General features: G+C 45.4%; 1 protein-coding gene across 6 annotated transcripts in view; it reads right to left on the bottom strand.

The window, feature by feature from the left end:
• Positions 1 to 275: 275 nt before the first annotated feature.
• The window catches only part of LOC144727381 (metastasis-associated protein MTA1-like), a 64,409-nt gene continuing 39,104 nt past the window's right edge, over positions 276 to 25,580 (bottom strand). The window contains exons 10-20 of one of the 6 annotated variants that reach the window (XM_078606155.1): positions 24,845 to 24,919; positions 24,418 to 24,476; positions 22,131 to 22,264; positions 20,262 to 20,416; positions 17,003 to 17,234; positions 14,870 to 14,959; positions 13,570 to 13,755; positions 11,324 to 11,359; positions 8,093 to 8,124; positions 7,158 to 7,312; positions 276 to 5,800 (exon numbers count right to left, since the gene is read on the bottom strand). In XM_078606155.1, coding sequence (XP_078462281.1) covers positions 5,644 to 5,800; positions 7,158 to 7,312; positions 8,093 to 8,124; positions 11,324 to 11,359; positions 13,570 to 13,755; positions 14,870 to 14,959; positions 17,003 to 17,234; positions 20,262 to 20,416; positions 22,131 to 22,264; positions 24,418 to 24,476; positions 24,845 to 24,919 — 1,311 coding nt within the window. In that variant the 3' untranslated portion in view covers positions 276 to 5,643. Of the gene's footprint in view, positions 5,801 to 7,153; positions 7,313 to 8,092; positions 8,125 to 11,323; positions 11,360 to 13,569; positions 13,756 to 14,869; positions 14,960 to 17,002; positions 17,235 to 20,261; positions 20,417 to 22,130; positions 22,265 to 24,417; positions 24,477 to 24,844; positions 24,920 to 25,580 lie in introns of those variants that run through there. The other 5 variants (XM_078606156.1, XM_078606158.1, XM_078606157.1 and 2 more) reach the window with 5 other exon arrangements.

Below are 25,580 nucleotides of genomic sequence, written 5' to 3'. Positions count from 1 at the left end.
GCAACTGTTATTTATAAAATGCAGGTAAAAAAAATTTAATGAAAAGAGAAAAACGTATAGCACTGACGTTTCAGGCAATGACCCTCCAAAGCAGACTATAGTTCATTTAATGCATAGCTGGATTATGTAAATAAGCTTACGTTTAAATGTTAAATATACTTTAAACGACAATCAGCATCAATGGTCACAATCTATCCACTGCTAGATGAAGACCTCTCAAAGCCATCGTCATTAAAATTTAAATAAATAATAAATGCTATGGTGTTTTTCATCGCTTGATTGTATTATTTTATTGGCAAGAATTCCCCAAAACAGCAAAGATTCATTATGAAATTCACAAAGTATTCGTTTTTGTGTGTGTGTGTGACAGAGGGACGCAAATGATAATAGTACCGACTGAAATCGCTCTACTGGTATACACTCACAATGGGGAAGTCGGGGTATGGTTGCCCACCTTATCCACAGCGCAAACCCGGATACACTTCTCAAATTAGCAGAGGTCGATTTAGAACTGGGATGTACACACTGCAAACCCTGGCATCATTGTTGCCAGGGCTTTAAGTCCTGGCAGCCGAACACAATGCTAATTTTCTCGCACTGTCCGCGGTTAAACCCGGAGAGGTGGCAACCTTATGCCGGGGTGCAACTGCTTCCACCTTTTCCACCGTGTCTCGTCAAAGATGTCACAATACACCTCCCGTAAAGTGTGTGGAGGATGTGTGGAGGTGGGGGGGGGTCAGGTAGGGGTTGGGATGGGAGAGATTCGAACCAGTGGTGAAATCAGTGATATTCCCGCCCCTTAGTTTGTGATGTAAATCTGTGCACACGAACTCGGTGGATAAGACATTTAACTTACGGAATTCTACGCAACTTGAGCCGCAGGACCTCGCAATCAGCCATCTCCGCTATAAAGTGTAGCCGCTGATCAAATCAATCCGGAATGCGCCCCAACCTCCTCAAGTCTCGGTAGCTAAGCTACGTGGCCGGTGGTGGTACTAACTCATGGGGTAGGGGAAGGGGGTTGTTTCTGCAATATTTTTTTGGTACGTTACACGACCATATACTTTTGCTACACAACTGCAATCACATTACAGTTGTGTTAAATAATGAAGGTAAGAGACTAAATTATAGTGTTCTTAGAATGCAATGCTTTTTTTTTTTATAAGGAGCTGAATTCTAGATAACAGTTGATGCACCATTATTTTTACATGAACTAGGGCCCCTTGAGCTACTTGGGGCCCTAAACGTTTGCTTAGTTGCTTGTGCCTAGCCCCACCACTGTGCATAGTACTTGGATGGGCGCCCCACCATGCACCCCCAGTTCGTCATAGGTAAGTGCGGAGCTTTGTGTTTGTCAGCAGGAGGCAGTGCAGCAGAACATCCATCCGTTGTACTGTAGTTATATGTTCCACGTCTGCCTTCACCAATCCGCACTGACCAGCGTGGAGAATTATGGTCAAAAAACGAGCCGCGCGGTATGGGCACGTCAACCCTCATCCAGCAGTGGATTGACCAAAAAAATGTTGTACATGTGCGCATGGTAGGTACCAAATCTAAGTTTAAAACTAATTACATTAAAACTGCTTTGTGTGTTTGGTTTGTTGTCCTTCCCCCGCAACTCCGATTAGCACGGTTGGCTACGTACGATGCGAAAGAAGTTCAACATACATACAAGTACGACCACCGCATTCATTACTTAAAGTGGACTATGACAGAACTCAGGATGACCGTGGTGGTGGTGGTGAAGCCATACGCGTACACCGCCATCGCCTTTAATCCGGCTCCCTGGAGAGTGGTGTTGGTGGCCCGTGCAGAGACCACGTGTGCAAGACTCCGGATCTGATGGACATAGGCCCTGGTGGAATTCAATGGGGGGCAACCAGTCGAATTCCCCACGTGGCTCTCCCCCCCCCATCCCACCCTGCCACCTGGGCACCATTGGGCCCTGCTGCAATTGCACCGCCTGCACACCAAGTAGCCACGCCACTGCTGATGGGCCAAGAGAGGGCCAGTCATTGAAGTACAGAAAGTGGGACTGCTGCTTCGATTTGATTACAAAATTAATAGTGTGTCAATGTGGCACATCTCGTGACTGCAAGGGCTTTAAAACCTATCGCATTAAATAGATACGAATAAAAAAAAACTATTCTTGCACATTTGATCAATTCGTGCATAGTGATCATAAGAATCGAATCATTGCATGCCCACCGCTGGCCAGTGTAAATGGAATTTTTAGTGTTGTGCCCTTGTAAGTGAACGTTTTCTCTGGTGACTCCAGTTTATTTTCCAATTATTTGCCATCCGTGTAACAAATAATATGAACTAAATTCTGAGTACTCGTTAAAGAAATGGCCAAACATCTTAATGCAGCAGGAACCTCCCCCTCCTAACGTACTGAGGCTAAGTAATGCTCAGTAATGCTTCCTTGGATGAAGGGTATTGTTAAACTGTTGCTAGTCTTGTCATTTATATTATTGAGCAGTGGGCTCTTTACCCAATTCAGATTTAGTCACACTCCATGGGAGGGAATTACTCGGTTCACTGATGATGGTAAGTGCTTATCTGGATACAACTTTGAACTCTCGGTGAACGTTGCTCTACAGGTGAAAATAATCGAACCACCGGTCCTTTAATTTTTCGGAGGGGGCCCAAATTAAAAAAACAATTCCCGATTCACCAAGTCAAAAGCATCGACTCAACTATATTAAGTGCAAAATCTCTTTCTTTCGGTCCCTTCTGGAAAATAATTATAATTTACAAGTCATTCAGTCCTGATCGTGTTAGATAACGTAGACCCCTTTTCCACTGGCACATCTGAGCGGAGCCAAGCCAACACGGGGCCAACTTGGTAACACGTGATTTTCCACCATTCTTTTGCTGTGCCGAACCGGAAACCAAACCGTAATACTCTGGGGGCCTCACAAAACATGTGAATCAGGGGGGGGCCAAACAGGGCCAGGGGCTCGAACATTAATAACACATTCGTTGCGTGTTTGACGTCCGACAGTACACTGGCGAGGGGGAAATTGAACGACATGGCATCGCCGTGCAGTGGAAGCGAGGTACGAGATAGCGTGGCGCTATTCCCCTAACACTGAAAGATCGTGGGATGGAGGTGGGGGGCGTTGATGAGGTGTCCACAGATGTACCACTGGGGTTTTTTTTGTTTTTTTTTTACTAAAACGGACGCATCGCCGCCCATAAACAAATACAACTGCGGTCTCGGTCTTTTTTAGACTATAAAAAGATGCACATGAAATATATAATTGCATAATTTAGCTATCGTCTTAACAACGCTTCATACAAAAAGAGAAAAGGTTGCCGCACCTTGCTTATGAACACTAGCTTATGGCCCTGGTAACACTGTTACTGCGATGGCGCGAGGTACAACCTTAATAACGGGTACACATGAGCTGCTAACCAAAGCACAGGCAAAGCGCCGGTCTGCTGAATGTATTGTGACATCATCCCAAAGCGTACACACGCAGATTTGTTAAAAAATGCAAATATGACCCATCTGCCACCCTCACCTCCCCATTGCAGCTCCTAGCACCAAAATGCAAATTGGCATTTTTATTGTCTCAAAAAAGTCGACCTCTCTCCTCACATCGTTTCACTCCAAAATATTACAACGGTAGCAATTTTTTTTTTTAAATGTAAAGTGGAATGGCTATTACACGCTAGAAACTAAACCTAGGGTAACATTTATTTATGTACATATTAGCAAACTAATAAGCCATCGTATGCAGTATTAACAGTTTCTTTTTATAAAGAAAATAACGTGTCTGGGCGTCAGAAAAAAAACCCAAAGCCCGCGACGAAAGTTGTAATTCTTCTCACATATGTAAGCAATGATAAGCAAATTTAGTAAAAAAAAAACGAGTTTACAACTCTTTTTGCAAAAAAACTTGATTGAAAAAATTTCTTCACTTTTCGCTTTAGCAAAAAAGTCAGGGAATGGAATGGGAGAGATTTTGGGGTAAAGATAGGGCGTTGGGGTGGGGGGGGGACAGCTAGGGGTGGGGGAGAGGTGGGGGCGGGAGTGATGCAAAAACAAAAATATCGGAGTCGACTCCAACCACCACATTAGCTCATGCAAAACACGACAGAGATCCGAGCCTACGAGGGTTCAAATTGCGAGGAGAGTCGATGGGGGGGGGGGGGTAGGGGATTACCTCTCGCCAAGTGGACAAACGACACGCTGACGGTCAAAAAGAACCCAGCGCGCGCTACGTGCAGGGCTTAATTTCTCACTCAATAATTTCCGGGTCATCGACATAGGGAAATACAGGTCAAGGTGCAGCCCTACAATTAGAACTTTCTCACGTCAATGTTGGTGGAAGGGCCTCCACTAGACGGAGCTCTAAAGAAAATGTTTTGGCCTACTCTTCCACGTTGGCCAGGCGTCTTGGAAGAGGTGGGAGTACCCACACTTTACCCCCATCATGCGCGACCCGCCGATCGACGAGCCGTGGTGATCCCATTGATACCCCTGGATGGCCAGAGGCAGCACGGATTCGGGAGGAGGAAGATATATGAAGCTTGCACCATTGTTTGGACTACCGCGCCAGGAAATCTAACCAAACCGAACTGGCGACCCCTGGGATTGCAAGTCGAGTGTAGGCCAACCGTTAAGCCACGGCAACACCCTTGGCGAAGCGAAGAGGGGGTGGTGGTGGGGGACTAGACCCTTAAGAAGTACAAAAAATCGCAGTCACTCAAAACTCACTGAAATCGCACAACGTCGGAGGCACCTGGGCAAGTGGACTAATACCCGGCAAGGTTCCCACACAAGCGATTCACGTTGTTGTCGTCGTCGTCATATTTTCCGAGGAGGCCACCCCGAAATATTTTCTAGGTGCAAACGTCCCCTGCGGGGGCGGGAGGCGCTAAGGGGGGATACACGGACGTTGAAAACGGCTACGAAGCAATTGGCGTGCGGCAGCTACGACGACATTGTCGACCGAAAAAAAACCGAGAAAAGTAATAAGAAAAATAACCAAAACAGTTTAGTTTATAATCGCAGACACTAAAGCTATCATGCCTGTTTACAGGGAAGAAAATAAAAATCCTTATTTGTGCGAAATAAGAAATCGAACTAATAACATGACGTGCTGGCAGCGGCAGGGTGAAGGAGTCAAGGTGGGCGAAGCGTGCGTGTCACGAGTGTCTGTGTGGGGCGGCACTTCTAGGTAACCACAATGCTCCTCATTCCTTCTATCACGCGAGCTCTCAGCTCGGGCCACGCGCCCTCCCCCCCTCGTCACTGAGTGACCTCATCCAGCCAATTACACGAAACTCCCATTTAAAAAAAAGCGGCTTATGCCACGCAATAATCCGCTTGTGCGGTGAGTTCTCTTAGCAGGCCTCTTCAGGTGCCTTCTCCTCCTCCTCCGCCGCTGAAATCGCCATCATCCCCGGGACTTTTTTTTTATTGAGGAGGGCTTGCAGATGGTGATGGGGGTCGACGGCGTAACGATGGATGCAAGAGGGGCGAAGAGGGGGGCGCGTCACTTGGTGACATGGGTCCCCCCCCTCTCTCTTCCTCTCCACTTTCCTCCTCGATCTGCTCCTCCGCTTTCCACCGCTAGCTTGCTGTGGCTCTACCTCGTCACTCTTCCGCCTCAACCCCGACGTGCCCTCTCAGTCCTCGATGACGATGGGCTCGTCGTTGATGGGCTGGCGGGCGACGAGGTGCGAGGGCAGGCCGAGACCCAGCGGCGGTTTGACCGTGATTCGCCTGTATGGTCGCCGGGCTGCCCTCTTCATCTCGAGCGAAGGCAGCAGCTTGCGCACTTTCCTGCCGCCCGCAACCACAACAATGTCAAACAACAACAACAACAATCTTAGCTGCACAAATTAGGTACTGGACAGAAATACCTTTGATATGGCAACAAACACGCATTTTCTAATTGTAGCCACTGCGCTCAAATCATTTCTGTCACTGCAAGTGACAGAAGCAACAGGTGTGTTTGTATTCTTGGTTCTTTCGGTAAAGTCACGTAGAAGGGAAATAATAAAATAATAAAAATATTAAACAATACAAATTCTCACGACGTTTCGACTGCAACACAAGCAATCATCATCAGGTGTGAAATCCACGGCAAGAAAATTTGAAAAAAAATGGCCACTTTACCGAAAGAACCAAGAATAGGTGTGTTTGTGTTAATGCGTGGTTGCTCATCTGAGAGTCATGCAAATCAGTCAACCCATAAGGCCTTGGTTTGTCAGGTGACCTACCAGTGGCGCCTTAAACTCTTCACCTACCCTGGCACAAGGGTTGTGGTGCCGTCCCTGCCACATAATGGCAACTGTTGTTGCCCGCCAATGGAATTTGAAAGTCCTACTCGGCCCTCAGTCTTGAAAAGGTTTCCCGTCCCTGCTTTCAAAATCCAGGAGTCGTCACCGTATTACAAGCGCGCCGATTGGACATCCTTGTTTCTATCTGTTGCCCCAACAGCAACAAGCCGAAGCCCAACCAGATCACGGTGACTCCCATGAAAGCGGCGGTGGCGAACGGCACACCGCCTCTCAGCCTGGTGCTGTCGCCACCACAGAACGCCAGCATCGGACACGCCTGTAAAAGCTGCTTCGGTCAGTCGTTTGCAGATTTTTTTTATTTTTTACAGATTCCTACGGGAGGCTTTTTCATCAGCCATGATCAATCCACCGCTGGAGTAAGGCCTTCCCAAGCTACTATCGCCTTATGATGGCAAACGCTCTGTTCCTTGCCTACCGCTCCGTTATTCTTTTCCAGCGTCCCTCCGTAATCCCTTCTCACCTCGATGTGTCCTCCCCGAGCCCACTTACTTTTCATAATAGTTTGGATGATGTCATTGTATTGTATGTATGTTGAACTTCTTTCGCACCGTACGTAGCCAACCATGCATTAACCTGGGTATGTTCTATCCACGTGTTCCTAATTTGTCTCTCTGAATGTAATTCCACGGACGCATCTCTCTCCAGGCTTCTTTGCGCACTTTTCAACGTTTGACGGCAAGGGACTCACCCAATAGAAAACGGGCCAAACCGATCAAAATGTTGCGCAAACCTCAGAGCGACAAACCAGCGATTAAAAGGGGGCTGCGCCTCGGTGCGCCCGTCCTGCCGGCCGGAGAACGGTAACAAGACGCCGGGCGACGCAAACAGCTCTTCACCTCGTCTCGTCCGTGGCCATGAAGAAGACGTCGTCGGGAGCGTCGATCCAGTTCATGCGTCGTCGCTTGACAAGGGACATTCCCCCAGGCTTCAGCAGCTTCACGTTGGCCGGGTACGGTTTGCCGTTGATGAGGTACGGGCGCGTCCCCAGCGCCTGTGCGGAGGCACACGATGCGGGTAGAGTCGTGGTGGGGGGGTGGGTGCCAATTATCGTCACCGTATTCTCCGGACTTCACCGGCCACTTGGCACAGCGGTATAGCAGGCGGTCTCCCACAATCGAGCGGTTAATTAATTCAAATGAAAGTTAAAACGTGACGGATAGCAAAACTGCGGGCGAGTGCAACAAATTAATTGCCGCTCCATCATTATCCTTGACCGTCACCTGGTTAAACCGACCGGGTGGGCCACCAGTAAAAATACGCAGTTCGCAAATCACAAGGTTATGAGTTCAAATGCCAGTTAGGGGTTGGATCAGTCCACCATTCCTCTGGGGTCGATACAAATGAGGACCACTTAGTAGGGAAGTCACCAGTGGCTGTCCTGTGGATACACTTGCCCCATCTTAGGAATCTGGAATTGCCTACATCTGGCTCAGGGCTCGGAACAGAAGAGAGCACTGCCTCAATGCTCATCTGAGTAGAATCACTTTAATTCTCCAGATTATTAGATGCTTGGGAAAGTAAGACCCCCCCCAACACCAAACTTGTGTCTGGTGTCAATAACTTTATACAAATCTGGAATAACACACACAAAATAAAACACACACTGACCAGATCATAAGCTGCACTCCCAACTATTTCTTTAAAATACAGGGGAGAAATAGTATAATCTGGAGATTATGGGAAAATTACATGAGTTATATTATAACTCATAATTATTATAATAACTTACGTAATGGGAATTACACAAATATTTACAGCAGCGAACACTTACCAACTGCCTGACTTGTCCATGGTTCGAAAGACCTGCAAAAAACGAAACGGATATAATTTTACTTGGATGTATATTTTGCAACACAATCGTTAACTAATTTGGCCACAACCAATGGAAAAATGTCGCTGCAATTAAGTCCATGAGTGACTAAAGTAAGATGTTCCATTTATAGGCACGATTCAACATCACATGGCTATGGAATATTGGCCAATTATAGAGGTTATTCTCATTAAAAGGACAATTCACTCAGTGGTAGAAGGGGCACTTTCACTGAAGGCCGCTGGAAGAAACGAAACCGAACCGGTGACTTTGTCTCCAGTGGGCATTTAGCTGCGTTAATTCTTAATCAGTGACGGACAGTGAGGGGGTGTCAACAGCGTGCGGCGACAAGAGACGGATTTGAGAAGGGTGTGGGAAAGCCATTCCCTACTGCATTATCTGCACTGCCAGCCCATCGATAAACGATGCAAAAGACTTTCTGTAAAGATTAGAGAATCAGCAGACAAAAAGGTGTGTGCAGGCTGGTAACTTAAGTAGTAATACAAGCAAAAGTGTGATTTCTAGACATAAAAAAGTGTGATTGTTACGGCAAATGCATACATAAGCCACCATACAAACTGGGAACAATTATTCAATAATACGTCGATTAAAACGACTCTTATGCTCACGACACACGCAACCGAAGCATGCGTCTTATAATGTATCCATCAAATCCTTGTCCCAAGCCTTATAAACGCGTAATATGTGAAAGGATGTATTATTTACAATTAATGCAAACTAAATACAAATGATATTCCAAATAGAAACGACTGATTCACAGAGGGGTGAATGTTGACATGACTATCAGAGACCTGGCCAGAGTAAAGATAAAACACCAACACTTAAAGAGAAATCGAATCGTCAACATCCAGCCATGCCTCAACCCCACGGTTAAGCAGGAAAAACACCTATAGCCGGCGAAGAGATATGTGGTTGTCAGCATGTGACATCCATAACAAAGCACTTATTGAAGAACTGACAAAGAAATTGCTATGTTCTCCTTATCTTTAAGGCAATGGGCTATAATTAACTGATACAACTACAAATTGCATGTGCGACTAACTCCTCCATAACAGTGGCAGGAGACATCAATAGCCGGTGGTGAGTAATGTGGTCAAGCATTGCGATGTCCCTCAAAACGCCATTGTTGAAGATCTAAAGAAACGATCTGGGGCTTTTCCTCATATCTTGAAGACAGTGGACAACGTGTAACTGTATTATAGCTACATATGGGATGTGATGCTACCTCCTCCTACTCCATACGTGGGAAATAATTAGTCGCGTAAGTTTTCAATGCGATGAAGTGCAATTCATCACCCACATCACATTGTATTGTATAGTATGGGTCTCTATGTAAGTCTATTGGTTTCTATGTGAGACTATGGGTCTTTATTTCAGTCAATGGTGTCTGTGCAACCTTACCAATAATCAATGCCCAACACACATGCTTTTGCAGCATGTACAAATGTAATCAATTTCGTGGCCCCAGATACCAATGAATGGCTTTCCATATTCAACAGTCACAAACCCAGTCTGTTCATTTTAAAATGCCACATTAATGCCCTATTTATATGATTGAGCCAAAACTGCCAATTTATTTTCGACTTACATTTTAATTGTAAAGGTGCCAGAAGATGTGAAGGTGTCACATAACCTTTGTAGACATCCCAATGTAAAGCCATATGGTCTTAAAACACACATTTGTACATTTGGAGGTTATGGCATACTTCTTGCAGTATGTGTGCGAAAAACAATTTTGGTAAGAAAATTTGGTTTGACATTACAGTGTAAATTTACACAGTCATGATACGTTCCATTCAATACATCATCAACATCATTGTAACCTCCTTTGCCAGTAGCAAAATATGATAATTGGTTTTTGACCCTTTAATCTGGCAACAAATGGTGTAAATGCTTACCCCGAGCTCTCATACTCTGATGGTGCATTGTCTTTGAGTTGTGTGCCTTTTGGCGTCATCTGGTCCAACACCATGTGAGACTAGGCTCTAAGAAAAGCTGTCTCGGGTGTGGACCAATCAATTTCAAGGACAGTGCATACATTATCAAAGTTGTGTTTTTTGTTTGCATTCCGACTGCAGGTATTGTGGTCAATGCAAACATGACTCCTTGTAAAAAAGGTGTCAGTTTTGTTGCCAGATAAAAGGGTAAAAAACCAATTATCACATCATCAACATCTTCATCACTATATCAGGCTGGCTCAGTTTCATCTAAGGGCACGTGGATGAGTTTCTTGGTAAGATGTGATCCAGATTTGTTTTTATAGCGTGGTGTTTAAAATAGGAGTGCTAAAAAAAGATGCAAGTTAAATAACAGCACCTCCTCCTCCAGGCAGTGCTGTTAAGCACGACACACGTCAACAACGCACTGTAGTTTGTTTTCCAAATTCACCTCTTCAACTGATATTTGCCTCATGCCGAGAAGTTTTTAAAAAAGTGAATTAAAATACACCCCTTGACAGGGGTATACCCGCTCATCGGGACAAATACACACTCACACAGCTATGCACAATCACACGCATAGCTGTGCACACACACGCACTCACACATTGACATGCCTTCCAACTGCAACTCCACAGCTATACGCAATGGTCATTGATGCAGCAGAGCCAGCAGAATGGATCACACGCAAGGGGCAATAACACCTTGCGGGTAAAAAAAAGAAAAAAACGCTGAAAAATGTGCAATTCAGTTTGGAAATGGGGAAACAAAGTTACTATCTACAGCGGTTTCTCAACTTCTGTTCTCTTGACCTGCCACAGTCCTCGTTTGTGTGATTACCCAGACTTTACATCCACAAATTGTGTGGCGCAATGGTGAGCACGCTACGCTGTTCACCGGGTGAGACCCGAGTTCGATTTCCAGCCACAGTTAACATCAGTGGCGAGTCATGTGAAATGGCCCTGGGCCTCACACCTTCACCAACCCACATTGACCACCATGGTGAAATATGGTCAAATAACCCTCATGTATCATCACGGCGGATTGATGAGCTGAATGTTAATTCACATTAAGCCACTGCATACTGAATGCACGGGATGGTTGGTAATCGTGGAAATTTGTGCTATGGGGGTCACTACGACTGGAGTCGAGACATACTGCTGTACAAACACAGGAGAAGAGGGAAAGAAATGGACATTCAAGAAGGTGGTGCAAGCACACCATGCGTACTCACCCCTGTAGGGCATCAGAAGACGCTTCCTCATGTTGCCTGGGTGGTCAATGTGGGAGACACGCACAGAAACAAGTTAGTTTCCACTGTGGACTAGCCTCCCTGACAGTGTAGTCACAGTCCATGGACTGAGCAAAAATGCAACCAAGTAAAGTGACAAAACTTTATAGGCAGAGCTTTACACTTGAACCATTAGTAGCTCAGGGCAGTAATCAGAGCAGCAGCACATCTGTGTGTATGTTGAACTTATTTCGCACCGTACGTAGCCAACCGTGCTAATCGGAGGTGCGAGGGAAGGACAACAAACTAAACACAAAAAGCAGTTATAATATGACTTTAAGATGTTGAAAACTTTTGACATTTCTATATCACCCATGGCTAAAAACATTTTGTTATCTAAATTTTGGCAACCCAGGTGGTGTCAACAGGTGAAATATCTTGCCTGGGCAGAATAAAATTAGGGATGCTTATGCAAGCCCAGCACACAATACAGTGCTTGTTAAAGACTCCTGTGTAACCTACTAATTAATGCTCCATATGAAGAATTGTGAGAGATCATGACAGTTTCCAGATATGATTATCAGCATGGGGATGTTTTGGCCCAAACCAATAACACTATTTTTTTAGCTATGGGAAGAAGCCGCAAAACATGGAAGAAACCCATACAGAGGGGAACTTACACGCTGCACACCAAAATCGGAGTCAGGTATCGAACCCAGGCCCTTCTTACCGTGAGGCACAAGTGTCTGTGTCATTTTACTACACAATGGGCATTAGGCCAAGGTGCCACCCTGCTGCCCTTACAAATCATATACCCCAGGAAATTAGTTAAATGCTTTCCAGGAAAGACAGACAGATAAAGTGTATTTGAACAGACAATGAGTAATGTCTTATCTTCACTTCTCCCATCTGACGGGAAGTGGGCACGTTAACAAAACGACCTCTCACAAGAGATTAGATGCTGAAGAAGAGACAAGCTGAATAAATTGAATGTAAAAAAACAATTGGTCAAGGGAGAAAAATAAAGCAGAGAAAATAACAAATGCACAACAATGCTCACTGCGTAAAACTGAAGATTCCAAATCAAACGAAATACTACTCTGGTAAAAAAATTAAAATTTCTTCTGCACAATGTGAGCACCCAATGAGTATCATCCTTCCCAGGTTAACTTAAATTAGCACCGTATCAACTGCATATAAGCACCATATATAAGCACAGTTTTATCAGTATACATGCTTACATTACACTGGTGGGGGGAAAGTCAAAGGAAACATTCTGATACGAGCACACTATGGATAATAAGCACAGTTGCACAGCTTGCTTATATCCAGCTTCAGCTGTACAGATGCGTGGGGAAGTCAACAATAGTTGTTCTACTAGACCAGGGGTCGGCCACCTGCGGCTTCGGAGCCCTGTGTGTCTCTTTATAGACTTCTTCGTGAAGTTATGTATGTACGTATGCACACGCATTGCGGCTCTTAAAATATTGTTTTGTACCGAATTCGAACAAAATGGCTCTTCTTGTTATTTTGGTTCCTGACCCCTGTACTAGACAGACTTCCAACCACCAGAATAATGTGGAAATTCCACCATTGACTTGTGAAAATAGATAGGAGTACAGCCCATCGCTAGCCTCATCTCGGGATGTTTGAATTTTTCACTTCTGTTAAAACTTAAATGCGTGTAGATTCATGAGATCCTGTCTTCTGAAATCCAAACTGACACCAGAAATATCCTTTGAATATTATTAACGTTGTAGAAACTTAACAGTGGTGTCCCATGGAAAAACTAGTCCCCACTAGAAGAAACACGTTGTTTGCGAATGTCACTCTTGATAACAAGACTAGCCTGGTCTTTTAATGTTTCAACTGCTTGCACAAATTAACACACTCCTTTTCATATTCTTGGTTCTTTCGGTAAAGTCACGTAGAAGGGAAATAATAAAATTAAAAATATATAAAACAATAAAAATTTTCACGACGTTTCTTTCGTTTTCGTTTTATATTTTTATTATTTCATTGTTTCCCTTCTAAGTGACTTTACCGAAAGAACCAAGAATATGAATCCCTGCAGTCACGAAAGCTTTAAATCAAAATTTAACGCTCCTTTTCGTCCAATTTTTGGCAACAATCTGCACATGTCCTGATCACCAACAATGGGGGGAAATTGCAGGACCACGGTCACACAGACAGTCTGACGCACAGATTGTTGGACAGACCAAACGCCAACCACACACGGACACCCCTACCCATGCTGATAGGCGGGCGGTAGAGATGGTTCAACCCACCCGTACCATCCAGTCCGTTGTGCTGCTCGTAGCCGCGCTTGCCAAGGATGGTGGGGGAGCCGTGGTTGATGGTCGATCTCACTTTGGTTGGCGTGGAAAGCCCCAAACTGGGTTTTGGCACCACCCTCTTGGGGCATGGGTGAGCCTCTGTGAATGAGCACAAGAGATGTGCGACATATTTATCATTGTCACCAGCGATGATCTGTTCACTTATAGATGAAGGCCTCCCCCAAACTGGCGCCATCTCTCATGGTCATACGATGCAACAATCCATCAAACTCCTGCACATAAACTGTTCATACCGCTTCAGCTCGGTGGTGTATGCTCTCTCGGACTTATTACATAATTCACAAGATTAAACGGGCTTGGGCAGGACGCATCGCTTGATGGGATGGTGGCCGATGGATGAGGCAAGTGATGGAATGGCAGCCAAAGGAGAGAATAAGTCCAAGATGTTTACCACTGTGGAGATGGAAGCAATGAGATCAATTCATATGCAGTTGTGAAATGGATGGTAGCAGGCACCAGAGGTCGCAAACGGGTTTTGATTCCTTACCCGTACCTGGCCGCACCAGGGTCGCAAACGGGTACCCGTACCCATACCCGGCCGGGTACGGGTACGGGTTACCCGTACCCTACCCGATACCCGACCGGGTACGGGTAGCAGGGTATCGGGTAAGGTACGGGTATCGGGTACCCGATTGCAACCTCTGGGATGAAGCCATGTTGCAGGCGCGGGTGGGTTGATTCTAGGAACTTGAATTGTGAGAAGAGACAAGACGTTGGGAAATGAGTGACAAACGGTTACTCACCAGTGACTCACGGCCTTCTCACTCATTGGTTGGGGTGAGTCACGTGCGGCTACCCGTACCCGGCTGCACCAGGGTCGCAAACGGGTACCCGTACCCGGCCGGGTACGGGTAGCCGGGTATCGGGTAGAGTACGGGTATCGGGTACCCGATTGCGACCTCTGGCAGGCACTGGACCATTAAGGATGGTGACGGCATGGGGAGGCCTTCATCCAAGTGGGAACGCAATGGTTGATGATGATAACCATACTCTAGACAGCTCTAATATGAGTAATACACTCCCCGCTACTCCCGACGAGGATATTTGGCTTGACCACCTGAATGTGAAATTGTAGTTGTTGCTCTGCATTTACATCAGCCATAAGAAAGCAGAAGCGTGGAGTGGGTGTAGATGAGGTTAAGAAGCATAACAGAACTCCTTTCAAATTGATTGTGTTGAGCAGCTTATTTACCCAAGTATTTAGCAATGGTTTCCAGTGGCTTCCTGGTCATAAATCTGGGTTTAACGGGCTCCTTTGCAGCTTCAGGCAGTCGTGTTGCACCTACAAGAGCAAACACACACAAAGAAGGAAGTTGATTATTGTTTGAAATGTATTTTATCTCCCCCACCCCCCCCCCCCCTTAATTATGTTGGTGTCATGTCAGGATAAAAAATCCACGTGAAACTCTTGCGGAGCTGTTAATCGCTGTCAGAGAGGACAGCTTCCGAAATGTCTTCAAGTGACATCTGATCCACACTTGCGAGTCGGCACTATCCCAAACACCCTGACAAGAGTTACGTTTTGTTGTATGACAGTCAAAGCAATAACTGAATAATTCACAGAGCTGGACTTTAGCCAAAAAGAGTACAACCAAATGTTATGCAATTGTGCAGCCATTGGTGACCGGGCTAAAACCATCAGCCCACTACACTTTGTAATCTGGGTTAATTACAGACGGCTGAAATCTGGATTCGAACTCATGGTTTCAGTGGAAAGGATTCAGCGCACCAAAGTCTTTATTGAGCCACCCGGCCACATCACAAAACCTAATTATATTTTTATATTCAAGTCAATCCACTGTGCAACGTTTAATGAAACGTAGAGCGTACACTATAACGCACCAGGTTTTAAGGCCCTTGGGAAATAATCACACATCCATTGCCTGCATCAGCATCATAGTAGTTTCCATTGATAACATTTATATATAAAGGTTCCTCACTAGTAGCGATGACCTCAGCAGGTGTGTGAACGTGCAAAGGTCTTTTTATTTGCTATTTCTATCGAGCTAAGGCTTAACATGAGTTGATATGCACTGTACGTACTTCCATATTATACATGGATTTGTATTAGTACAGAAGTGTGATTTGCAGTTGTTCTCGCCCCGTGCAGGTAATAATAATACATTGTGATATGACAACTCCATTATTTATACGACCACTCGTGAGTTGTTTCTTGTAAAACAGATTACCCGTCTCAATAACTCATGCTCAGCGAGAAAAGCCTTCTGTTGAAGCCCCCCCAATCAACCTTCGCTCAGAGGGAGGTCACTCATCATTCTCCTCTGCTGCCTTTCCCTTAACTGCCCGTGCTGTCGACTCCCTGCCCCAGTTCAAATCCAGACTCAAGACCTTTTTAATTCAGCCAATGACTGTCTCCAAGATAAATATGCCAATTGTTCCTGTACAGCTTCTTAAGATGCGGTTGAAATGTAGATGCTAAATAACTTCAAACTGTATTGTATAATTGTATTGTAAGGCCTTTTGAGGCTGGTCCTGGATTGCAATGTTTGGCTAATTCCAAATGAAGGAACATGTCACATATAGGAGGAAACTGTATTAAGCAGGGAAAAGCTACCATGTGTATTACGGGGATATTTATAATGCTTTCAGCATTCTTAACATGCTTAAGAATAATTACACCTGAGTAGGATATCTGGGGTTTATGGAGAGATAACCTTTAAAACCAACTGAGAGCCCAATGAGATGAAGGGTCTTGTCTTCAAGGGAAAACTAGGTTGTTAAAAAAGAAACTTAATAGGAATATCAGAACTCTGTTCTGTTTCCACAATGAGATGAAAATATTTTAGTCCATCACCCGATTGGCTTTCCAGACCTATGCTATCTCATGGAATTTTGTTCAAACAAGAAAAATCTGGTGATGTCACCACGGCGCCTGTGCCAGGCTAGGTGCCGTGGTGATGTCACCGCCACGTAGTGGCAAATGGCGGTTGTTGTTGATGTGGTAATTGAGTGATCATCACATGCTTATCTGGGTTGTAGTTTCATGAATCACCCTTGCCTCTGCAACCCTACTCTCCCCTACCCAGAGAAGTGGCAGATCAAAGGGGAGGCCGATGGGGGTGATTGCTCTACTCCTGACCACCCCTTTGGAGACCCTGAAAATTAGTATTTATGATATAACAACGGATACAAAACTTGGAATGTTTAAATTTGTAAATAATTTAGTGCCCTATTTAAAAAGCTTCAAATCTCCACTCTCCCCACCCCCAATTTCGAAAGTTTCTAGATCTGCCTCTGCCCATGAGAGTCCATCGTCATCATTACCGCACCCCGCCTCCTCTCCCCGTGTGCGTGTGTCACGTACACTTGGCCTTGATGGCGGTGGTGTTGATGGGCAGGAACGGCCGGCGCGCCGCCTGTAGCGGGTGCAGAAGGTCACGGCACAGGCGGCGGGCGAGGCGCGTCAGCTTGGTGGTCTGCAGGTAGAAGGCTTGCCGCGTCTTCAGGGTGAACTTGGGGCTGCCGTTGCTCCGGCTCACCGAGCTGTGGGGGCCCTGGCAGTGACGTGACGACACATGCCCCCTCGAGCGGAATTCCTGCTTCCGCAAAAGGTGTTGTTTTTCGGGAACTTTGGTTGTTTTTGATTCCTTAATCAACATGTTGTTATCGATTATATAGTTTTTAAGAAACGTTAAACAATACAATTTGCATACATTCCTCAAAATTGCATACGTGCTTAATTTCCGGTGGTCTTGATTTGATTCCCGGATGCAGCAAACATCAGTTGTCATTTCTTCTACTGGTCCTGGCCACTCTCACCCTTGGCCAACCTGCACTGACCAGTGTGGTGAAGTATGGTCAAGCAACCTCCATTACTGACATGGCATGGAGGGTTGTTTGAACATTCCTCATCAATTATCAGATTGAATAAAGGCTCTACATTATTATTTTAGATAATTGTTATGACTATAGTGATGATATTCTTTGGGTCTTTCGGTAAAGCCACCTAGATACAAAAAAAACATGATAAAAATAATAACAATATCACGACGTTTCAATCGCAACACAAGCAATTGTCATCAGGTGAAAAAAGAGGGGGGAAGGCTGCTGAAGCAGGCTGCTTATAAAGGTTTAGAAATGGGTGGGGCAGCTGTTAATGTAGGAGAGGTCTCCTAACCTGCAGTATGTCTACATCAATCAAAGAGCTGTTTATGAAGGTTTAGAGATGGGCAGGGCAGCTAATGTTAATGTAGGAGAGGTCTTCGTAACCTGCAGTAGGTCTATCCCAATCAAAGAGCTGTTTACAAAGGTTTAGAAATGCTTGTGAATGTAAGCTTGGAGACAGCTTGGAGAGAGCTAGGAAAGAGCCATCGCCACATGGAGGTGGAAAAGGATGACAAGCCGCCATTTACTAACACAGCTAACGGTGGCTGTGTTAGTGAATGTAACTCAGAGAGTCGAAAATAACTGCTAACATAGGTAGGTAGGAAGGGAACATCACAGCCAGTTATGACCTAAACTGGTTAATAACGTCCTTCCAATGATTGCTCAGTTTGTACCCATCTTCTCGGTTAAAATTGTGTCTGTGTTTATATATCTGGATGGCTTCATGAACGAATCTTTGCTGATAGCCAGTGGGTTTGCAGAGTAAAGATCTAATAGTTATGTGGAAAAGGCGGTTACATCTAGCTCATGATTTTGGAAATATTTTTGGTGACCCCTGCTATGTATGGCAAGGTGATGGTTTTGATTAGGTCCTCAGATGGTTCTTTCCCAACGGTTGTAGTGATAGCTTTACAGATTGTGTAGTCTGAATATCCCTTCTTCTTGAGGGCTTGGTGTACGTGCTCCAGTTCACTGGCTAGGTGGTGATGGTTGGAAATACAACGAGCTCTATGTTATAGAGTTTTGATGAGGGAATTCTTCTGGAATAAATGGTGGTGGGAGTCAGGTTTTAGGTCGGCATCCGTATGGGTGGCTTTCCTGTAGACAGTGTCCCATTAAGCCATCAGATCGAAAAGAGACCTGATGGCTCAATGGGAGTACTGCTATGCAGTATGTGGACAAATTTGGTACACAGAATAAGACAAATCCTGGAATAGGTCTTTGTAAATTAGCCAATCGTTAGTAGAGTAAGACAACTGGACTTGCAACATACAAGAACATTTGTAGCCCAAGGCACTAATCCAGGCACAAGAGACACTACCTCACTACCCCAGGTGATTCCCTTTATCTTTGAGTGCCACCACCTTTAGTTCTTCTACAGGGGGTTGTTAGCTATTTAAATGAGAAAAATAATAATGCACACTCTTACAATCTCCCCCAATCTATGCTTGGTTAGAGCCGAATTGAAATGTAGATCGCAATTTCGAGACACTGTCAACACCTGTAAGGAATCACTCAATATTAAAAACATTTCCAACATTATCGCGAGCGTATCAACAGTATTCTAGGCATGAGCAGGACGCCAAAGCCCAAAGTATACTCTTTAAAAGCATTAATTGATAGAGCACTTCACACAAGGATAAACATTTATGTACACTTTCTGGAGGATAGTAAAGGTGCAGCCCTGCAACTGCTTGCTCATGCCACTGAAGACAGAAGGGCCTCCATTTGAAGGCGCTCTCAAGAGTATATTATCGTGGGTATTTGGTCTGCTCTTCCACCGACGCTGGCCAAATGCCTTGGAAGAGGTGGGAGTGCAGAGACTTCACCCAACCACATGTCACCGAATTACTAACTGTAGTGTACACAGGAAGGGGGATTTAAGGAACTTCTCCGTGCTCTTCATGGCCATGATCAGAACAACCTCTGGACTGCAAGTCCAGACTGCTATCCATTACACCAAAGAAGGAACTGATACAATTTTGAGATAGAATGATTCAGTGATGGTTAAAATAGTCATAAATACATCGAATTAAGAGTGTAGAAATGTATGCGTTTTAATTAATGTACTTTAATAGATTTTAAACAACTATATATTCATACCACTCGAGATTCAATATGCACTACCGAGGAGAAATTAACACATTGATTTTTCAAATGATTTGCCTTTGAAGACTTCAAAGCTTGAGAATTCTTTAAATCATAGAGTGGATTAATCATTGCATACAGACTTCAAATAAATTACTCTCTTGGTTAATTTAATATTCAAAAGGCTATCAACAATCCTGATCATCAGAAGCCATGATCAATAAACTGCTGCATCAAGGCCTCCCCAAGACCACACCATCTCACATGATCCTGCGATATAATAATTATCCAGAACCTGCACAGGAGCTGATATCACTACATTGCATCGGTGGACGTCCTCTTGAACGCCTTATATACCTTGGCTGCCACTCATTATTATTGGCCATCAGCCATCATCCCTTCTAGCCATGACCATTCTTGCTCAAGTCGACTTATTTTATCACTCTTCTCTCGCTACTACCATGATTCCTGTTTCCATGAACTTCAGTCATTGATTCCTCCACCCATGCTGAGGACTCGGTCTATCGGACCGACTGTTTCGTCTCAAGGACATAGTGTTCAACTACCATCCGGCACACTCACTCAAACGATAACTCAACCACCCACTCACCCACTCGCTCGCTCAAACACGCACTCACGCTCGCACATACCAGGCCTCCCGCACGGAGGAGAGCGGCACGGTCGCTCTCCAGACGTGTGGGCATCTTGAGGCCACCGTACTTCTTCCAGTAAGTCCAGCAGGCGGTGCACAGCCGGCACTGCATGTTGGGCGGCCCCCACGAGTACCACTGGCACGAGCTGGCAGCTGCGTGGGGAGGGGAAGGCGGCACAACGCCATTGACGTTCGCTCGTGTCAAAGCAAAGGTAGAACATGGGGCCCAAACAACCCATCGACCGATGAACGTCTGGTGCCGAACAGAACTGATAATAATGATAGAGCGCACTTTATTTGAGCACTATCCTGGTCTTCTTTTGCTGTATGGAAACAGCAACGTCAAGTTTTGATTTCCAGTCAAGAATAACATTGGATGTGAATTGAATGTATAGTAATTTAATGGAAAGTCGGTAGAGTAAGATTTATTTATATCGGAAAGCCCAGCTCTAAGTTTTTCTTCACCCAATTTAAACACAGTAGAGCAGTGACACCGTTGTTAGCCCACTGCACTACAAACCCAGCGGCCCGAGTTAAATTCCCAGCAACGTGGCTCTGAGCCCGTCATGTTCTCTCCCTTCCCTTCACCAATCAACATTGACCAGCTTGGTGAAGTATGGTCAAGCAACCCACATGCCAGATAGGGCGTGGGAAAGCCTCCAATCAGCAGGAGATTGATTCAGAGCTGTAGATATATGAACACATTTTAACCTGGCCATTTCAACATTCCAGTCTATGCCTAGAGTGACCTAGAAAACAATGAAAAGAGAAGGCCTGGACGAATCGTTTCTATGGCCTAATCCTCACCGTGTAGCTAGCTTACACTGACAAGAACAAGCACTCCATCTACTGACGCTGCAGCTGCAGCAGTAGCAGCTCTGACAGCTGCTGCAGTGGCTTCTCAGAACCGCACGGTGGAGACACGACACCAAGCGCTCCCCTCGCCTGCGTCTTGGCCCAGCCACCGACTTGACACAAAGCCGACTGTCTCCCCCACCCGTCCACCCACCCGCGCCCTCGGGGCACTGAACACAAGCAACTTATCACCCAGACAGCCACTGCGCCATGTTACCATTACGCAGTGGGTGATTGCTTGCCTTGTCCCGGAAGGTCGAGGGGAGGGCCTGGCAGCGGCGCGGTGGAGGGAAAGGAGGATGTGCTGTCTGGTTGGGTAAGGTAGGCTCCGAGTAGCAAGTAATACAAAATGCTCGCCAAATTCCCGCAATGATTGTCAACATCATCGGCAGCCAAGAACTACCCACTGCTGGATGAAGGCCACGTTCAAGCCAATGCTATGTCTCATGGTCTTGTCATGTAACAATCTGTCCAGCTCCTGCACATAATCTGATTTTCGTTTTCATGGTAGATGTATTTGAGGGTATGTTTCCTCCTTTGTCTGCCGCTTCACTATTGCTCACGACCACCGTATTATGTTTAATGTCCACGTTTCTAATCCAAATGTACAGTGGGTTATTTGAATAAGAGGTCACCAGGCCTGCAGAAAGCAGTGTATCAATCAATACGCAGCAATGAGACAAAGGGGCTTAGATAGCAGCTCTGCTGTGGATGGTGTGCCTCAGCCGGCAAGATCCAGGGCACGTTATTTTAGTACTGGTTTTGTCTCCAAGCTGTGTGCAACCCTTTTCATCAATTCGGCCAGTTTCTACAGGGTATATCACTAAAAGCAACACATGTTTACAGCAAAGTTCCAGTTTGCATTGAATTGTGTTTATGGGAGTTATCGTGACCACCCACTACAGACAGACAGCCGGACACAGAGAGAGATATAGACAAAGCTAACACATTCACACTTTAGAAAGCAGTTGGGATTTATTAAATAGTAAAAAAAAAGCTCCGAGCGACTGACCAAAGCAGCTTTCGCAGGCGCGTCCCACGCTGGCGTTCTGCGGTGTCGACAGCACCAGGCCGATGGGCGGCGTGCCATTCGCCACCGCCGCTTTCACGGGAGTCGCCGCGATCTGGTTTGGGTTCGGCTTATTGCTGTTGGGGCAGCAGATAGAAACAAGGATGTGCAAATCGGCGCGCTTGTAAAACGGTTACGACTGTGGATTTTGAAAGCAGGGGCGGGAAACCTTATCAGTACTGAGGGCCGAGTAGGACTTTCAAATTCCTTTGGCGGGCAAGCACAAATTAACGCACACACCTCAGTCAATTCCGACTACTTTTCTCGCACTGTTGCCCGTCACAAACACCTAAACAATGGTCTAAATGTCCAGGTGTGTATTTTTTTCAGGGCGGGCTGCGATTTCAGTATTTATTCTGCCAAGCTTTCGCTACGCACTACTTTGGGCACCTTCAAGAGTTGAAACCATACTCGGCGTTAAACGGTTTGCGGGCACGGGGTCTGGGTTTATCGGGTTGCTAGTTCAGGTTCGCGGGTTAGTAGTGCGAGTTTGATGAAGATTCTTAGTCCGGTTTTTGTGGGTGCGTGTTTTTGCCCGTACGGTGTTCGTGGTGCAGCGTGCTGGCTGCCGTTGGGTTCAAGTGGTGTGCACCATGAATACTATCTGATAAGGAAGATGTTGCGGTTTAAAAAATCAGGCTTAAGATGTATTTTATAACCTCTTTTATATATTTTCAACTAATGTGTATACTTTTTATTATTTTGCGAAACCCAAAATGTTAATGATGTCATGTCATGTTTACTTGTGAAGTGCTCTGTGACAATTGTATTATGCAGGGCGCCAAATTAAATAGAGACGGGCGTACATTAAACATTGAAATTCAAGTAAGCATTGAACGGCGTTCATCGACTGCCAATTATGAACTAATATTATACATTTCACATTACCATGGTAAGGATAAGTCTTTTCCATTGGACAAACATGGCTGACTTTCCACAAAGTCATGCTCATTCATTGTATGGATCTAACGCAGGATTTCAATGACCTGAGTTATCCCAGAACATGATTTGAACTTGTAACCTTTCAGTTTCAAGACAGGCACTGTCAAAATGTATTTAATGTTTGTATATTTAATCCAACAGAAATATCTCATAGTCCAATCTCACAGACAGCCTCACTTTTAAACTGGCCACTATGACATACTTTCACCATCCACCAGATCAGACATTTCCAAAAGGTATATCTTCTTCCCGACAATTAAAAGTGGTACACAATTTAAATTAGAAACAGAAATCCTTACGACATGAATATTTGCCAATTTGTTTAAAAAAAACCCCACCACAACAACACCTCTTTGGCACTTATAAATCCAGACTAAGCGAGTACCATTATACATACAGGGGAGCATTTAATTTTTTGTGAAGTATTCCAGCAATGAAAGCCCCCCTCTAGTTTCACCGCCACTAATTGTATGTCATGGGAATGTATTGCAATGAGCCTTCTACATTCCGTGAGAATTAGCTCCGTAATTGCCAAGACAAAGCTAAACAGTGGGAAATCTCATTACATTATTAAAACATCACACCTTTAGGAATATTTCTGGGACCAAAACACTTCAGTTAATATTGTTGGCTTTAATTGTAAGAAGAATAAAAAAAGATATCCACTGGGATATAACAGCATCTTAAACACCCCAGTCGAAATTAAAGTGAAATTGGAAGGGTGGTCACTAGTTTTGTTAAACAATAGTCATACACCAGCAACCATTTTGAGAATCTATTCCCGATTCTGAGAAGCCTAACCCGGTAATCGATGCCAAGTGGAATGTAAGTAATTAGCTTGCCGTTTTGTATGTGCAAAAAAACAAACCGCACAGCGGCCTCAGTCGCTCACCATGTGGGACATTTGCCCTCATTTATCAGTTAAACGGTAAAGGTGCAACCCTGCAATTGCTTGCTTATGACACTGCTGGTGGATGAATCTCGACTAGAGAGCTTTTAGGGGTTATTTGGTCTAATCTTCCATGCTGAACGGATGCATTGGAAGAGGTAGGCATACCCATTTATACTGCCGGGTGGACACAGGCGGCGAGTGGAATATTTAAGAAACTTTCCTTATTTTTTCTACTGGAGTGCCGAGAAATAGAAATGCACCAGCTAAAAAATTCCAGTGTGCTAACCGTTACATCATTACAGCTCCTGCAGTTTCTCAGTAAAAAAAAAGTAGAACATTTTTATTGCGAGACATTTGCGCTAAAACCGATTTCAACAGCCCCTCTTGGTCACTCACTAGTTGGGGATGTACACCTGCTTTAGCTTGCTCTCAGCCTCGGCTGCTTTGAGTCGCTTCTGAAATGCGCAAAGAATAAAAACGTATTAACATGTCAGTGTAAACCTGTCATCATCATCACGACCTCCATTATCATCACCATCATCGTCATTATTTTGAGACATTGTCTATCCCCCAGAACTGCTTTTTACGTTTAGTTTGTTGTCCTTTCCTTTTAGCACGGTTGGCTACATACGGTGCGAAAGAAGTTCAACATACATGCAGTCGATGAAAGGCCTCCGCACTTAGTGTGCATCGTGGGTGGGGGAGGGGGTTATATGATGAAACGTCACCACGATCGCCAGTGCGGGCTGGTGAAGGTGGGGAGCATTCATGTGTGAGTGGCAGCACTACAAATGCAGGTGAAACAGGTCGGTGGGAGGGTTACCTGTTGCACGTATCTGTCCGTTGTCTTCCACATGTAGTAATACTCGATAATGCTGCTCAACGTCTTCCATGGTAACTGTAGAACAACGAAAACGTTGTAGAAACTCAGATACACTTGCATCACTCACTGTGACGAATCTATACGTAAATGTAATGGGTTCCGGAGACACTTTGTAGATGTAACTTCTTTATTACAATACACCACTCCAACAGTCCTGATACACTGTTACAGCCTAGTAACACAGCCTACTTCTAGCGTGCCTGACACTGGCTACGCTCTCGGGTCCTCCGGCTACAATTACCCTAGGGGAGGCTACCTGACCCGACCCAGCCAAGGTACGGGTCTAGACTCTGGCTTCATCGGACCTCGCCCTTACAAGGGCGTAGAGCCGGAAGTCCCAAAGTCCCACCACTGGCCCACACAGGGTCCCGGCCCTTACAAGGACAAGCGGGTCGAGGGGGTCCAGGGCCCTAAGCTGGCTGGTCTTGGGTCTTGAGCTGCGACTGGTCCCGATCGGCTGGGGAGGTCCCCTTATATGCCCCTTTGCCCATCGAGGGGTGGCGTTGCGTGGGATCATAGATCCCCCCGCAGCCCCCCCCCGTTGGTGGCGCTGAGGGGATTAGCTGTCTGGGGTCCCCATCGAGGGGTGGCGTTGCGTGGGATCTACGATACTACGCAGCCCCCCCCCCCCCCCCTTGGCGGTACGGGTACCCTTGCAGATGGACCTTGTCTACCA

Source organism: Lampetra planeri, chromosome 25, assembly GCF_965212315.1.
Source record: "Lampetra planeri chromosome 25, kcLamPlan1.2.h2, whole genome shotgun sequence".
Taxonomy (NCBI): domain Eukaryota; kingdom Metazoa; phylum Chordata; class Hyperoartia; order Petromyzontiformes; family Petromyzontidae; genus Lampetra; species Lampetra planeri.
This window is presented reverse-complemented; position numbering and strand designations above follow the sequence as displayed.